The 17,076-nt window shown below is 45.2% G+C and overlaps 1 protein-coding gene across 8 annotated transcripts in view; it reads left to right on the top strand.

Moving 5' to 3' along the window:
* The window catches only part of UNK (unk zinc finger), a 46,959-nt gene that overhangs the window by 9,653 nt on the left and 20,230 nt on the right, over window positions 1–17,076 (top strand). For 3 of the 8 annotated variants that reach the window (XM_068151510.1, XM_068151506.1, XM_068151507.1), the window contains exons 2-5: window positions 12,444–12,653; window positions 14,860–15,036; window positions 15,452–15,582; window positions 15,670–15,805. In XM_068151510.1, coding sequence (XP_068007611.1) covers window positions 12,444–12,653; window positions 14,860–15,036; window positions 15,452–15,582; window positions 15,670–15,805 — 654 coding nt within the window. Of the gene's footprint in view, window positions 1–1,289; window positions 1,464–12,443; window positions 12,654–14,859; window positions 15,037–15,451; window positions 15,583–15,669; window positions 15,806–17,076 lie in introns of those variants that run through there. The other 5 variants (XM_068151509.1, XM_068151508.1, XM_068151504.1 and 2 more) reach the window with 4 other exon arrangements.

The raw sequence follows: 17,076 nt of genomic DNA, 5'->3' as shown, positions 1-17,076 counted from the left end.
CAGTTAATACCAGTTTGAATCTTGAAAGAACAGTTGGAATGAATGTGCCCTTAAAATAAATACCAACAATTTCTTCTCTCCTTAGCTTTGTCGCAGGCTGTCTTCTGACTCATGCACTGCAGTGTTCATTCAGGTTTGGAAGGTTATTGGTACAACAGTAACAAGTTCTGGGTTTTCTTTGAAAGAAACACTTAAGTGCTGAAGTGCAGTGATGGCAATGAAAGTGCTAGCCCACAAAGATGCTTGGCCTGGCTGTTAACTCTTCAAAGACAGAGAGGTTTCATTGAGTGGGGTTGGCAGAAGAGGAGTTTGTACTGGGTTGGCGAGAAAATCAGGCAAGAAAATGATCAGGAAAGAAAATTCTTAAGCCATGCCTAGCTCTCTGATTGTCAGGAACTGCAAATCTGTTGTAGCAGAGCACATTGTCTTTTTAAGAATGGTGACAGTATTAATTACAGCCAAGAAATTAAGGTCAGGATGCTTTTTGTCGTTGCATGCTCAGAATACCTTTAGATCACTAAGCAGTCATGCACGTATGGAAAGGGAAATAGTCTTTTGAAACTAGACCTGATGGATATCTTTAAGACAAAACCCCTGAAATAATTAATGTCAATACTGTTGTACCTTTTAGCCTTCATCTTCAGCACATCACCACAGTTCAAAAGGAAGCTGTCCACACCCAATGCTCTGAGGTGATTTTTTTTCTCCTCTAATTTTCAACAGGCTGCGAGCTTTCATTAATAGCACTTGAATATTGCCATCACAGCAGAAAGAAACCCAGCAGATGCCTCAGGGCAGTTGTGCTGCTTTACTGCAACATTAGATAAAAAAATAAAAGTAGTGTTTGCACATTTAAAATATCTCCAGAGTGCCACCAGATTAATTCCTGTATCGATTAGTCAAAGTGGAGAAGAGGAAGCTGTGGTACGGCCTGAGCTTTGCCTGCTTTGCCCTTGGTGGAGAGCTGTTCTGCATCCCCCTGTCAGCCTTCCTGTTTGAAGCCCAGTCTGGCACAGGGCTGTGTAATGCTGCTTCTGTGTGTAGGGCTTTTACTCCACGGTGTGCCTGTCTTATGGAGTGTCAGAAGGCTCCACTGGGCTGTAGCAGACAGAGCTGAAGTCTGATCCGAGTGCTGAATGGAAAAGAAAATGGATTGAATGGCTAACATTGATTGTTCCAAATCAACCAGTAGGAGCTGGCTTTTATCTTTGTGCTGGCACATGTGGTATGGGATGCAGGTTCATGCTTGTTAGATAATCACCGTGTTTTGTTTCAAACTCACAACAGAAAATGTCTGCTCACAAATGTGAGCCTTTTCCAAAGAGCCTGCTGCAAATCTGGTTGGCATTTACCCTGAGAAGAAGCAGATGCCATTTCATTTTCAAATGTAGATTGGTCTGGATGACAGCACCATGGAGCCGTCCTTTTCTTGGGGAGTTTTGGTTTTCTGGGTCTGATCCAGTGTAAGTACAGACCTTCAAACAGCTCGTGTACTGTTGTGGGGAGGGGGCTGCAATTGATCTGCAAGAGGTTTGTTAATCATGGGGGGGGGTCTTGCTGTTGTCAGGAGGAGGGAAGGCTACCACGCTCTCTATCTAAAGCACCTTTTGGGAGGCAAGATGTCGAAGGTTGTCTGCCTAAAAGCTCTCGTAAAAACCTCGAACTGAAACTGCAATGATTTGTATGGAAATAATAATTTCTGAATTAGCCTTTCTGAATTCTTGCATGTGGGATGTTTTGTTTTAGGGAACTAGCAGAGTGAGTAACACCAGTTTTACAACAGCCCAGCCCTGTTCCCAGCCTGCCTTAGCATTTCTACAGTTGCTGGCTCTGGGTAGTCTTTGTTAGTGATTGAATGCATGGTGAGAGGAGTAGAGCGTGGAAAAGCTTTACTGGAAGCAGGAACTTTAAGTTTTACAAGACATCAGTGTATTATTCAGATCCCAATTCATTGTAGTCTGAAGCAGCAAACACAATGCCTGTTAATTCCATCTGAACTCCACCTTCCTGCATCTTCCATGTCTCTGAGGCCACAACCCCTCACAAAGATGAAGAAACATCGTCTGTCCCTTCTAGTTTACATGAGATCAAAAGTGTATATCTGGTTGTTAAGCTGAGGAAAGGACTGTAACAGACAAGTCTGGGATGGATGTTCATGTGAAGTAATTAATAGTAAGTTATTTAACTGCTCATATGTAAGTACCTGTTGATGTATGTGCTGACAATGAAACCAGGTATGAACCTTCCACAACTACAGATGTCTGGATGCTGTAAGCTCCAGTATTTTCACTGCAAGCATTTGACTCAACCCACAAGTTACTGAAAAATGATGATACCACCAGGATCCTGCTTTCACAGGCTCAACACTTGGAGAGGTGCTGTAGGGAAGCAGTAATGGCAGCTAAGCAGTTTAAACCTGTGGAGTGATGAAGGTTGTCCGGGTTGAGGGTGATCTGTGTTTGAAAGCAGGGAGGTGTTTTTGAGGCATAGTTGTGGTGTCTGCATGAAGCAGCAGTGTCAAATTGAAAATGTGTCATTTAAACTTGGGAAAAAATTGGTGTGAGCTGTCTGAATGCTGAGCTAATTTTGAGGCTGTGTCAGACAATATGAATTCATGGCCAAGTAGTTCGAGGGGAAAAAAAGACCTCAAACTGTAAGGAAATGTAAATGTCAACTCCAGGCTTTGTGTAGGGTTTTGGAACTCGTTGAGTGGCTTTTAAGGAAACATCTCAAAACGTTGTGCAGTTAAATGTTTGTCCCTGTCCCTACTTGGATTGTTTTCATTAAAAAGGTGAAAGCTCTGTGTATACAAACACTTGTGTTTAAAATGGGCTTTGTTGGTATGCTTGGTCATATGCATTTCATGGTCCACTGACACAAGAAGTTTATGCTTTTTAAGGAGAGCACAGTGCCAGAAGAGTGACTCAAATGGGTTTAGTTCTTGGGTTGGAGGAACACAGCTTGCTGTGTGCTGAGCCCGAGGGATGCATGGCTTGAGGGAGGTCCAAACGAGCACCTCTGTCCGCTGGCACTCGCAGGCTGTAACGCAATTGGAACTTGGTGGTGGTGGAACTTGTGCCTTGGCCACACTCAGAATTGTGAGACATGTTCCTCTTGTTAACTCCCAAGCTGAAAGCCTCATTTTTCTTTCCTCATCAAGACAGAGTGTTGGTGAGCTACTTAACTACATCGTGGTATTTCTCTCAAAACAAAGACATTTTTGCTCTAGCTGTGGAAATCAAGCAATGTTTTGCCTGCAACTGCTGCAAGGCTGTCTTCTCATGATGAGCTGGCACCGTGCTGGAGTGCCTCTCTTTTATTTTTCCTTAGTTTCTCAGTGTAGACAAGACACAACTGTTTGTGTCTGACATTTTGCTTTTAACTGAAAAATGTCCCAATCATTTCTGATCGTTGTTATTTTTAGTGTGAGTATTTGCAGCCACTCAGTTAAAATTCGTATCTGTAAAGTGTTGGTAGGAGAGAGTTGTTTCCTCGTGGCTGATTGAATTAGTTGTATTGTTGTCCACCCCATGATCTCCTTTCCAATCCAGAAACAGAGTTCCAGTAGCCATCAGGTTACTGTGGAATATGGCTGTGGTACTTGGCGTGTTCTCCTTGCTTTTCTGTGATCTAGCAGATTGTATTTTAGCCTCTGCAGTACACACTGTCCTTTAGCATATGGGCTCCACAAGTCAAGAGAGACAGGGAACTGCTGGAGAGAGTGGAGGCTCTGAAGGTGCTGAGGGTCCTGGAATGTCTCTGAGAGGAGAAAAAGCTGAGAGACCTGGGGCTGTTTAGTCTGGAGAACAGCCTGAGAGGGGATCTCATCAGTGTGGAGCAAGAGGCGGGGACCAGAATTTTTCAGTGGATCCCAGCAACAGAACAAGGGGCAATGGGCACAACTGGATCCCAGGAGGCTCCATATGAACATGAGGAAGAACAACTTTGCTGTGAGGGTCCTGGAACAACCTGCCCAGAAAGGTTGTGGAGCCTCCTCTCAAGGGATTCCAAAGCCACCTGGACATTGTTATCCTTGGCAACCTGCTCTAGGTGACCCTGCTTCAGCAGAGGAGTTGGACAAGATGATTCCCAGAGGTTCTTCCCAACCCCCACAAGTCAGTGGTCTGGAAGCATCCAGCTCAACTTCACCTGCTAAATCAATCAGATTCCTAGAAAAGCAAAACCTTTGAGTGCTGCCTGTTTAATTCTGTGGTGGAAAGTGAAGGAGCCATGGGCTATGGATGTGAGCATGTGTTTGGGGTTGGTTGGTTGTTTATTTTTTGGGGTTTTTTCTTTGATCTCTGAGGTAGGCCATGAGTTATATGAACTCTTAAAACAAAACACCTCCACAACCAAACAAGCCCAACTCCATGCATTTGTAATAAGTCTCTCCAAACTCTCACTTTCTTTGTTTGCCCTTAGACTGACATTATTGTCAGGCTCTAATGGAGAAGGGGAAATCTAACAGCTTTAAAGTCATACAGTGCTGTCTGCTGTGTGACCTTTTTCCAGTTGATGGTTCAATTTATTTAGGTGATAAAGAAAACACTGAGGCATGTGAAGTCTATCTTCTTGACAGATGTGAGCTTACTGAAACTTTTTCCTCCTCCTTTTCTCCTTCCCCACATTCACCATCAGCCTTTTGTTTTATATAAAAAGCACCATATATATATATATATATATAAATTTTTTTTCCTCCCTCTGGGGTTTAAATGCTTTCTAATCTTCTCAAGGTTTACAAAACAGCACCTGGCTGTTAAGGGCGTGGGAAGGCAGACAGACCCATAGCTGTGGAGCTGCAGTGACTGGAGATGTTTGCATTTTGTGTCAAGTGATGCATGGCATATGCAAAAGCCTCGGTGTGGAGTGTGAGGGTTTGCTGTGGTCTGTGAGGTTGCTTAGGAAAAAAAAAACCCATCATTAAAACCAGGAGGAAGGGAAATCTCCAGTAGCGATGAGCCACGGTGACTGATGAGGATTACTGGTAAAACCTGGTCAAAACTTTTCCTGAAATCATGATGAAGACCTTCAGGACTGCTACTAGAAGTGTTTGTTGTTGTTTGATACTCAACAGTGATTCATGTGAGGCTCTGTTTCAGTATTAGAGTACATCTGCCAGTAAGTAAAGGAAAAAAAAATGCTGTTATTGAAAGGGACTTGTCTTAACTGCTGCTTTTGTTAGAAGGATGCTAAACATTTCCGTGCAGAGGTCTAGGCAGACTGGAAACCAGGCTGCTGGGAGTCTGCAGCTGTTGGCTGAGGGAGTTGGTTGCCTTGTGCCCACCACAGGCAACAAAGAACTCCTAGGAAATCAAATTTTTTACTTTTAATGTTTTATTTTCCCCTCCCCCCCCTTTTCCCAAATCCCAAGAAATCTTCAGAGCCAAGTGCAGTGTTCCCTCTCAGGAAGCTTGCTCTGCATCGAAATGCCAGCACTTTATCAGAGTATCGTGGGAACGCTGGCATCAAATCCATTCTCCAGATTGTTTTGAAATGACACTACTCTTTAAATCCTCCTTTCCCCCACCCCCTCCCCTCCCTCTTTCTCTGGAATGCCTTTTGTTTGTTTGTTTTTGTCCTGAAAGCAGAAACTCCTGAGCAATGTCGGAGCTGCCTGTCACGGGGTTTCTGTATCACTAACGATACGTTCAAGGTGCATTAGTAGGCTTTTTATTGAGTATCCCGTTGGAATGAGTAGATTGTGTCATGCTCCACTGACTCATTTCAATTGGAATACCACACTTCAGTAAAAGAAAATAATTGAGTCATGGCTTTCTTACTTAAAGCGGGTCTGATATCATCTTCTGCAATAAAACTTTATGAGGGGGAAATGAATTTAGAGAGCTGATTAAACACGGACAGCTCTTTGCCTCTGGTGTTGGGGAGGGGGGAGCTGAAGAAGAAAATATTTTTCAGTAGATAAGTGCTGTTGGGTGAGACATCTTCACTTAGGTATTTTCTCCTTGGCTTTTGCAGTGCAGGCAGCAGTTGCTTGGGTTTGGTTCAGATAATTTTGTCTTGTGTTAGTTCAAACCACTAATTGAAACTTTAAAGCTAAGCTGGTGGTTTGGGTTTTTTTTTTGGTTTGGTGGTTGGTTGGTTGTTTTATTTTGGTTTTGTTTTGTTTTCTAAACTGAATTAGGCAAACTTTCTTTGAGGACGCAGTCTCAAGCTGCACCAGAGGAAGTTTAGGCTGGAGGTGAGGAGAAGGTTCTTCCCAGAAAGAGTAATTGGCTATTGGAATGTGCTGCCCAGGAAGGTGGTGGAGTCACCATCCCTGGAGGTGTTCAAAAAAGGCTTGGATGTGGCACTTGGAGCCATGGTTTAGTTGTCAGGAGGTGTTAGGTTGGACTTGATGATCTCTGAGGTCTTTTCCAACCTGGTTGATTCTATGATTCTCTATCTTGCTGTCTGTAAAGGAAAGATGTAGAGCAGCTCAAAGCAGTGATCCCTGCCATGCAGACTGTATTTTTCAGGAAGGATGTTTGTCTGCAAGTGAGGTGACCTGGGACCACCTGAAACTTGATGAAGAGGTCTATGGCCTCATGTAGTCCTGTCTGAAACAGCAGGACATGACTGATGTCAAAGTGCCAGCAAAAGTCCCCAGTGTTCCCATGTGCTTTTGTGCTGACGAGTTATGTCTTTGCCAGCATGATGCTCTGCTGAGAGAAGGCAGACAGGACAAAAATAAATGGTAATGGCAGAAGAGCATTTTCTTCCTGATACCTGAAGTCTTACCAGGAACTTGAGACTTAGCTTAGAAAAAAACCCACACAACCAAACATGTCTATTTGTAGATTTCTTGGTTGGATTTACCTCTGTGGGCTTTTGTGGGCAGTGGCTACTACCAAAAATCTGAACTAGTAATTCCTAATGTTACTGCTAAAAATAAAGTGAATTGTTTCTGCAAAGTCCAGCCTGGTGTGGACAATCAGAGCACTGCCTGAACATGCCTTGGGCTACATTCTGTGGTTAGTTTCTTGTGACAGCAGCCAGTGCCTTGGACATGGAGCTGCCTGCTGGTGTAAAAGGTGTCTGTATTTTATACTGGTCTAACTCAGATAAGCAGCACTGGTACCAGTCACTTAATGTGAGCCTTTACCAAGGGTGCTGTAGCAGAGTTTCATGGGTGTAAACACACACCCACGTGTGTGTGAAGTCTAGATGGCACCGGTGTTAGGTCTCCCTGTCAGCCTACATTCACAGCCAGTGGCCTAGTCTGGATTAGCCAAACAATTATCTAAGGGTTTTCTCTCTGTCAACCTGCTGCAGAAGATCCAGACCCTGTTTAAAAGCTTCCCTGCTCTCTTTAGGCCCAGGAGGAATTTTGGCAGAAAGGGAATCAATTGGGAGGAGCAAGGAGGGCTGCAAAGGAGAGGAGCTTGTCTTGGGACATAAGTAAAGATTTCCAATAGTGCAGGCGGTGTTGAAGCAAATGAGGCTCTGGCTCTCTGTGCTGGGAGTGACAAGGGTATGGAAGAGTTTGTTTTAATTCTTTTGCTTCCATACTCCTCAGTATTGTTTTGAGTCTTCCTGACCTTTCTGTACAAAACAGAAACTTACCTCTTGGCATCAGTGTGCATCTTCCAGTGATTTGTAAGGCTTTTAGTGAGGAATTTAGAGCTCAGCTGTCTTTGTGCATTACCAGCACATTCTCCTGAAGTAAGCTCACATGTGTGATTTATGTCAAGTTTGGCAGGAAGTTTGCAGCCCTGGAATGTGGGATGGATGCAGGTATCCTCTCTTTGGGCACTCTGGGAGTGAGCAGAGCCAAACCAGTAAAGCTGCAGCAAAGCAAGGGATGTCTGCAGCAGCTGTAATGAGTGTGACCAGGAGATGGTTGCAATTGTTAAGGTTAAAAATGAAGCTTCTAGGTTAGAGTGTCCTCTTGATTTCTCCTTGTTTGTTTCCCCCTCCATCTTTCTAGGTTTGATGTTTTTGATGGTAGTGTTTGGAAGTATAATTTATTTGGTTCCCCCCCTTTTCATCCATCCTGCTAACCATTTTCTCCTGCAGCTCCCGGAGCAGGTTGCTGCACAATTCCTCTGGGGCCGGGGAGAACTAGCTGCAATTACTGGCTGCAGATGTAAACACTTGCTGCCCTGCCCTGGAGAGTCGGGCTGCTGCTGGTGATTAATGACAGTTAACTTCCCTCACTACTGTAAATTCTTAGAGAGACCAATTACTGCCCCTTCCCACATCCCGCCCCGAGGAAGTGGAATTTCAGCAAAGTAGTGGTTGGGTTTTTTTTTGTAATACTTTGCTGCTCCTGTCAGTCTCTGGCAGTTCCCAAAGCTAGTCTAAGAACCCCTCTTCTTGTCTTCCTCTTGAAAGAAGCTTTCATTTCCAGTAGCGTCCATCCTGTTCAGCAGCAAGTTCAGTTCAGCATGAGCACTTTGATCTGCGTTGTTCCGGCCAGTCTTGTCCTAATTGTTTAGAACTGCATTTCTCTGTTTGGCAGAGCTCATAAATGATAACATTTCCTTTAGGAATTGGGGTGTTGATGTTAATGCTGTGATGCAGAAAGTGCCTGCGCAGCAAGCTTTGTGCTTTAAAAAACTGCGGTGGGCTTGGAAATGATTTACACACACGTACAGGAGAGTGCACGTCGAGGTGATTTGTTTCTCCATTAAATAGTGTCCAGAGAAGGATGATCAGAGGGCTGGAGCACCTCTCCTATGAGGACAGATTGAAAGAGTTGGGGCTGCTCAGTCTGGAGAAAGGAAGGCTCCGAGGTGACCTAATTGTGGCGTTCCAGTATCTGAAGGGGGGCTACAGGAGGGCTGGGGAGGGACTTCTCAGGATATCAGGTAGTGATAGGACTAGGGGGAATGGAATGATGCTAGAGGTGTGGAGGAAGTTCTTCACCATGAGAGTGGTGAAGCCCTGGAATGGGTTGTCCAGGGAGGTGGTTGGGGCCCCATCCCTGGAGGTGTTTAAGCCCAGGCTGGATGAGGCTCTGGCCAGGCTGATCTAGTGTGGGGTGTCCCTGCCCATGGCAAGGGGGTTGGAACTAGCTGATCCTTGTGGTCCCTTCCAACCCTGAATGATACTATGATATAAAAGAGGGATAATAATTCTTCTGCCCCTCATGGAGAGTTTCCTGAGGCCTTTAAGAGAGGAGTTGAGAAATGCAAGTTATCATTGCTGGATTTCCTCTTCCTGTGCAGCCGCAGCGTTTGGCTGACACGCTGTGAAATGTCTACCGGTTTATCAACATGTTTTCAGTTTCAAGGGTCGTTCAGAAATTCCTTCTCTCAGCTGCTCTGGGCAAAAAAAAAAAAAAATTCTAGGGACCATTGACAGCCAGAAGGATCAGTCATGACAGTGTTTGCTGTGTTTTTGTTTAGAGCCTGTGCAAAGAGGCTACTGAAATATTAATCAGCTTTCTGCTCGGAGAGACATCACGTTGCGGTAGCAGGGTCTCTGTATCCTTTCTGTGTGCTCCCAAAACACATGTGGTGGTTTAGATGCCTTTCATATGTTTTAATACAAAGTGGCTGGTTGAGTGGTCCGTGTTCTCCCAGAGGAGCCAAAGCTCACTTCATGGATCGAGAAAATACAAGGCTGTAAGGCCATTTACCGTTGTGGAGGAGGGCGATTTAAAACGTTGTAGTGGGTTTGGGGCGGGGGGGGGAACCCAAAGCAGTGATTGAAAGGCTTGAAATGACTGAGTTAATGTGATAACTCTCCTTTTCCTCCGATGGGCCTGTTGCAGAGGTGATCATGCACAGTTAATGTGTCTGTGGAGCTCAGTACTACCTGTTTGCTGGACTTGCTTTGAGATTAAGAGCCAGGGATCATTTATTTAATAGACGGCATTAAACAACGAGTTTCCGATGAAGCAAGTTAGGTGTTAAACACTTTTCAGGTGAACCATTTACTTAGGTAATTATCTCTCATTTACATTATAATAAATGTTTCTCCAGGGAGTTTAGCCAATCATGACATGCAATTAATTTTCAAACGCTCTTCAGCAACAATTGAGACTCTGGAGACTAAAATCCCTAGTCAGTGTGTACGCTTTTAAACTCTCCTGCTAAAGGGAAGCTGTTTCAGCTGGCTTGTTGAGGAGCTGTTGAATTCTAGGGGTTTGAACAGCATTTCATACATGCCTGTTGCAGCGAGTCTGGGGTGCTGGGCTTGATACCCAGGTTGCCTGATATCTCCCTTAATTTCCAGAGCACTGAAGAGGTTCAGGATGCTGCTCTTCAGATGAAGCCCAGTGAAGATGAAGGCGTTTAAATGCTTTTGGTTTCTGTCACTCTGGACGATGCTGGCTGGGGCACGTAGCCAGCTGTTCTGCAGTTTGTCCCTATGTAACATTGAATTAACATAAATCTCTTGTCTCTTAAGGTGGACATGGAGGTGCATGGGTGGAAGGGGCTGGTTGGTGACTGTGTAGTATCTGTGAACAGGAATTTTAAGTATCATGCTGCTCAAGTTTACTTAATTCACTTTCTAGCCTCAATGTTGCTGCAGTCATTTTTGTTCTAAGCCTTATTAGTGCAGTGATAAGATAAAATAATCTGTGGAATTCTGCCTTTTACAACTGTGCTTGGTCCAGCAGCTTAGAAAACTTGTCAAGAATGGATTAATTTTATTGCAGCTTTCAGTTTTCAGATTAATTGCTGCTGCAGTTGGAGCAGGGATCTCCACTTGACTGGAGCCGGCATTTTAAAAGCAAGAAGGAACAAAGTGATGTTGTTAGCCCTCACCTACTCCACAGACAGACCTGTTTCTGCACACTGGCTCCAGCTTTTTTGATGTTAAGCCTTAGGCCCTGGTGCAGATGCTGTTCAGCCGTGCTGGGTTGCAGGGAACAGATGGGCTTGGGTTGAGAAGGGCTCACAGCCGGTGCAGAGGCTCTCTAGCCCTGAGCACTTGCAGATCCAAAGCAGTGGAACCTGCAAGTCTCGTGTATTTGGAAGCTGAAGAGAAGGTGGAGCTTTTATCCTTTCATGCCTGTAAAATCCAGTGTAGGGAACACTGCCAGTGATAACTCTCTCTTCATTGCAAACAAAACTGCTTTGAATTGGTGCATTTTCCCGAGGCTTTCTCTTCAGCCGGGGGTAAAAAGGCTTTATCTCAGATGTTGTTTTCAGAATGAATCTAGCATGATGATATTATCTGTAAAGACATCTTTGGGCATCAGACATCTTTCCATTTATTTAGAAATAGATCATCTGATATGGGAATGGATACTTAACAAACTCCTGATCTTGGTTTTGCTGTCTCCAGAGTACACCCACAGTTTAAAATGACTCCGTATCTTGCTGCAGCATCAACCTTTTGCTCCCAGCAGAATACCAGCACTTTTATTTTGCCCAACAAATTTTGTAGCTGTTTAAACCCCAAGCACGAGACCAGAGTGCTCTGGGCCTTCAGGGTTGTTCTTGGAGGTGTCTGAGCAGCCGAACCTGGTGGGATCCAGGTCTGAGCCACTTGGCCTGTTTTCATGTCCCCTGTAAAATACAGGGCAGCCAGTGGGTTCCAGGCAGCGTGGATTTTGTAAGCACCTACACACAGATCACAGTCAGATCATTATGTTGATCTAAACCATTTTGTAATCCTCTACAATCTGGGTTTAGAGACTGTTATTAGTGTCACAAATAAAAGCTTGTGACTTCTTTAGTTCCTGGGATGAAAGAAGACATGTACTTTCAGAGAGTTGCATATTAAAATTAAAGCAGCCCAGCCTTGTGGGAGTTTGGGGGATGTCAGAGTTCTGAATTCCCAAGATGGTAAGAGGGGAGTTGATTAATTTTAATTTCATCTTTGACCATGTAGTGAAGAAGTTCAGTTAAACCAGAAGGACAAGGCGTGAAAGAAGCTTTTAATCATAGAATCATAGGATGCCAGGTTGGAAGGGACCTCAAGGCTCATCTGGTCCAACCTTTCTAGGTGATAGCATGGTTTAAATGAGATGACACAGCATCCTGTTGAGTTGAGTCTCTTGAAAGCCTTTCTCAGTCACTTGAAGTTTTAAACAGGGCTATAAGAAAATTTGTTTTATTTGTTGTTTTGTTTTAAACAACATACAGGAAGGAGAGCCCTTTTTGCACAGTTAAGCCTCAGATATAGAGAGAGAAGTGAACAGAAAGATACTGAAGAGTTCTATTTTCTCACAAAGTGGTTTCTAAGCTCATGAAAAGTCTCTTTCAGAGTGGTAGGGAAGGCACAGTAGAAAGTGATTTCAACTCTTGTCAGTGTTCCTGTTTGTGCTAACTGGCCTGGTAACTGATATCTCCCCACTGCAGGCAGCCAGCGGCTGCCAGCCTCCATGGCGGAGCGCAGCGGCAGGGGCGGGTGCGGGAAGGAGGACAGCAGACATCTGTGTGATGGATGCGGCTGGGTTTGGCCGGGGCTCAGCAGGGCGATTGGCTCTTGCCTCCGACCAGCGTCCTGGTGCTGATTGTGCTGTGTGGGGTTTCTGCCCGCAGTTACCTGAAGGAGTTCCGCACGGAGCAGTGCCCTCTGTTCGTGCAGCACAAGTGCACCCAGCACCGGCCCTACACCTGCTTCCACTGGCACTTTGTCAACCAGCGCCGGCGCAGATCCATCCGCCGCCGGGATGGGACCTTTAACTACAGCCCCGACATCTACTGTACCAAGTATGACGAGACCACAGGAATCTGCCCAGAAGGAGATGAGTAAGTAAAAGGCTGCACCCTTGCTTTTCAGGCATTAGGCTCTTGGGATCGGTCCAGGTGATGATTCCAGCCAGTTCTTGTAGAGAGATGAGGCAAGGCAGCAGTAAAGCAGCTTTGTAATGTACGTAACGTGAGAACAGATGTAAAAACTGTAACAGCAACCCCTGTGCTCCAGACCTGCTGCAGAGACGTGGCTTAGATGGGAATTCGGCTCTTGCATCATTCACTGTCCTCACGAGCCTTGGCTGGGAAAACAGCTTGCTGATGAATGGGCTTGGAAGGACTCTGTTCCCATAAGTTCCTGACTGTCAGCTAACAGCTCTTGCTCACTAGCAGGGTAGCTTAGTTGTTCACAGACAGAAGAAACAGGAGGACCTTTGTACTCTAATCTGCCCCCTGAATTACCTATCCCCACCTCTTTTTAATTGTTACTTGCCAGTTTATTTCATCTTTCTGAACTTCTAAGGAGCCAGTAGGAAAATGACAGGTACTCAGAATGAGGCACCACAAGGAAGAGTTTGCTTTGCTTTACTCACTCTGACTGCAGTAAGCTTAACTGGAGCAGAGATGCAAATGTTTCTGCTGTGCATGTGACAGACTCCAGCAACTACAGGGTTAACCCAGTAATAAAACTCCAGGCACATGACAGATCTGTAAGAATAATTAGTGTAGCCAAACTGTGGTCAAATGCAGGGAGTGTTTCATACAGAGATGCTGTAGAAAGATGGAATTTCAATTCCCTTTCATGGTGCCAGTGTAAACACACAGAAAAAATGCTGTTTATTGGGAAGAAAAGATATATTTTAAGCCAAATATAATCTTGTGACCACAGCAGAATGGAATAATCCCCCAAGCCTCAGTTTCAATACCTTCCTGCTTGTGAGAAGAGAACTCAAAGGGACTGGAAAATAGGATATTTGGGGACTTCAATTTCTAGATGACTGATTTGTATCTGGCTCAAACTCAGTATATGCAAACTGTTGCCATCTCAGAACTCTGCTGGTTTGTAATTTTTTTTTAGCTTGATGCTGCAATATCTAAACTTAACCTATTCCATTCTGCTCTTTTATTATTTACAGTGTTGATATTTTTTTCCCCTGCTTAAGCTGGGAAATAAAACATAAGTGAAAATGGTGGTGGTGGTGTAATTCTTCCTTGTCCCATGCTCTGCAGAAAGGTCACACCTGGCTGTAGATAGTGTTGTGCCCCTGTAGGAGTACATCAGCAGGAAATAGCAACAGCACAAAGTCTAGATGGGCTGCTGAGGAAAGGGTGTGAGCCAGGTGATGTCCCTTCAATCATGGCTAGCACAGCAGAACACCTTGACAATGTCCTTGCTCATTTCCAGATCCCTGCAGGTCGTGAGACTAGACTAATGTGCTGCTGCTGGCTTAATAGAATTGCTTTGGTTGAAAAAGACCTCTAAGATCCTTGAGGCCAACTATCAACCTCACACCACCATGGCCATTAAACCATGCCTCCAAGTGCCTTGTCTACACATTTCTTGAACACCTCCAGGGATGGTTACCACCTTCCTGGGCAGCCTGTTCCAGTGCCTGACCACTTTTTCAGTAAAGAAATTTTCCCTAATATCCAACCTAAACCTCCCTTGGCACGATTTCAGGCCATTTCCTCTTGTCCTATCACCTTATATGAGCGAGAACAGACTAATTAGAATTAACCAGGTTGGAAAGGACCTTCCAGATCGAGTCCAACCTATCATCCAACACCATCTAATCAACTAAACCATGGCACCAAGTGCCTCATTCACTGTCTTCCTACACACTTCCAGTGATGGTGACTCCACTACTTCCCTGGGCAGCCCATTCCAATGTCCAATCACTCTTTCTATGAAGAACTTCTTCCTAACATCCAGCCTAAATCTCCCCTGGTACAGCTTGAGACTGTGTCCTCTTGTTATGGTGCTGGTTTCCTGGGAGAAGAGACCAACCCTCACCTGGCTACAACCTCCCTTCAGGTAGTTGTAGAGAGCAACTCAGCTGTTTTTTTGGGAGGGGAACTATTCTAGTGACAGGTTTAGGGGTTCTCTGTAGTGTTGGAAGGCACAGCCTAAGAGAAAGGGGCAGAGCTAGCAAGGGAGTTCTCAGATGTGTCATCCCTGCATCAGCAATATGTCTTCTGCGTGTGGTGTCCATCACCTCTGTGACTAAACTTGGCCTGTTCTTCCCCTCCTTGTGTACCTCAGGTGTCCCTTCTTGCACAGAACTACTGGAGACACAGAGAGGAGGTATCACCTGCGCTACTACAAAACTGGAATCTGCATTCATGAGACAGACTCCAAAGGGAACTGCACGAAGAACGGAGTCCACTGCGCGTTTGCTCATGGGCCCCATGACCTACGCTCCCCGGTGTATGACATCAGGTTAGTGGAGCTTGGGGCTCTGCAGGAATAAGGGAATTTCTGTACCCAAATGAAAAGTCAGATGACTGTGGGACAATGCTACTTCAGCATGGAATGCTTAGTGTTGGAGTGACAGTGATATATCCCTTCCTAATAAGGCAAATCTATGCATTCTGCAGGGAGGATACTCCAAACAGGGGAAGAGAGCACTCTGTAGTTGTGCTGTGGTTTGGATTCTGATGGGGGGAGTCAGAACAATGCATCTGGAACATGTTTTGAAGTTACTGTTTGACTAAAGATGCTCTGACAAAAAGTAAATGAATAAGATAAACCTTTTTAGGTGTTGTTACCACTCTCCAATATATCAGGTTTTATGTATGTTTATCTGTCTTTTCATCTGCTCAGTCTGTGTGTTGTTTTAACTCTTTCCACAAAGGGAGCTTCAGGCAATGGAAGCTTTGCAGAATGGTCAGCCTACATCAGAAGGTGGCATAGAGGGTCAGTCTGCAGTTGCTGCCAGCCATGCTATGATAGAGAAAATACTCAGTGAGGAGCCAAGGTGGCAAGGTGAGCGTCACTTTGGGTCTCCTGTCCAAAACTTGTGTGTAATACAAATCCAGGAGCTCTCCCACTGATTGGCTGCTTCTTTGACAGACACCACGTACGTGCTGGGAAATTACAAGACAGAGCAGTGTAAGAAACCCCCCCGGCTCTGTCGCCAGGGTTATGCCTGTCCCTACTACCACAATAGCAAAGACCGAAGAAGAAGCCCAAGGAAACACAAATACAGGTATTGTGGTCCTGGATATTCTATTTCCCAGCTGAGAGGTGAGGTGGAGTAGAAGTCTGTAATGAAGGATGTAGGATTTGACCCACTAGACTCTGTCCCAGATGTGATGGAGTGTTATTTCTGCCTAGGAGACAGCGTAATAAACTACACAAGGAGTTTTGCTGTGTGTAGGAGCCAGTACCTGTAACAAATGACTGTTGCTAAATCATGCTACAGCTCTGGTTTTATAGCAAATAAAAAAAGCCTGTGCCTGGCTTCTCCTCACCATATAAACTCCAGCTTTAGAAAGCCATGCAGGGACAAAAAGCAAACAAAAGGAAGTTTTAATCCCCGTCTAGAAGCAAACTCTCACAGCAGTGCTCTCAAGGTGAAGGATTCAGAACCATGAAGCTGCTTGCTGTATGTGCCTGGTGATGGAGATCATGAGGCACAGGCTGGACAGTGCTCTTGCTGGACATGCATTCCTAACCAGCTGCTGAAGGCTCTGCTTCTGAGGCAGCAGGGGTGTTCTCCTCGGTCAGCTGTCGCTGGATTTTTCAGCGTGCTGTGTCTCCCTGCACGTGTTTCATCCCAGTGATAGGCCCTCATTTCCTCCAGCACAACAGAGCTTTTGTTGTGGGCTCAGTGGGGCTTTTCCTTAGTTCTTTTTTGAAAAGCATAAGAGCAGACCCGAAAGGCAGGAGGGAGAATGCATACTGTGGAGGTCGCCACTTCCCTTCCCTACCCCCAAATAAATTTTTGAATCAGCACAGAAATACTCTAAAAAACCAAAACCCCAACAAAACAAGTAGATAAAATGCAGAGTAGTGTTCATCCCAGCACTTTGAGGAGAAACAGAAATGCTTAACCCGTCTTCAGGCAGCAGCTGTGTGCTTTCTGCCCCTGCCTGGGCCCTTTGGGAAGGGAAGAGGCGAAAGCTGCTCTCCACTGGCTTTGCTTTCCCCACCCCCAGCTGATGTGGCTGCCTCTCACGCAGGCATCTGCCGCTGCTATCTGCTTCCCTCTGCTGTTGTTCGAGGGAATGGTTAAGGGCATAAAGAGCCAGGGGAAGTAGGTCACAGCAAAAATTCAGATCTGGGAAAAGGAGCTGTTCCTGGCAAGGAGGAGGAAAGGGGACTTGCCTTTTCCCCAGTGACCTGACTCGGCCTTTTTTCCACATGGCCGTACTCTAGCCCTGGAAACACACTACAGTAAGGGTATTACGTGTTTGAGGATTAGCCAATTAACTTATTAGCTTTCTATGAAAGTGTAGTTCCAAAACAGAAACCAGA

Source organism: Melanerpes formicivorus, unplaced genomic scaffold (genome assembly GCF_026170545.1).
Source record: "Melanerpes formicivorus ecotype bairdi unplaced genomic scaffold, bMelFor1.0.p_v2 SCAF_21, whole genome shotgun sequence".
Taxonomy (NCBI): domain Eukaryota; kingdom Metazoa; phylum Chordata; class Aves; order Piciformes; family Picidae; genus Melanerpes; species Melanerpes formicivorus.
Note: the sequence above shows the minus strand (reverse complement) of the source record. Positions and strands in the feature narration are given on the sequence as shown.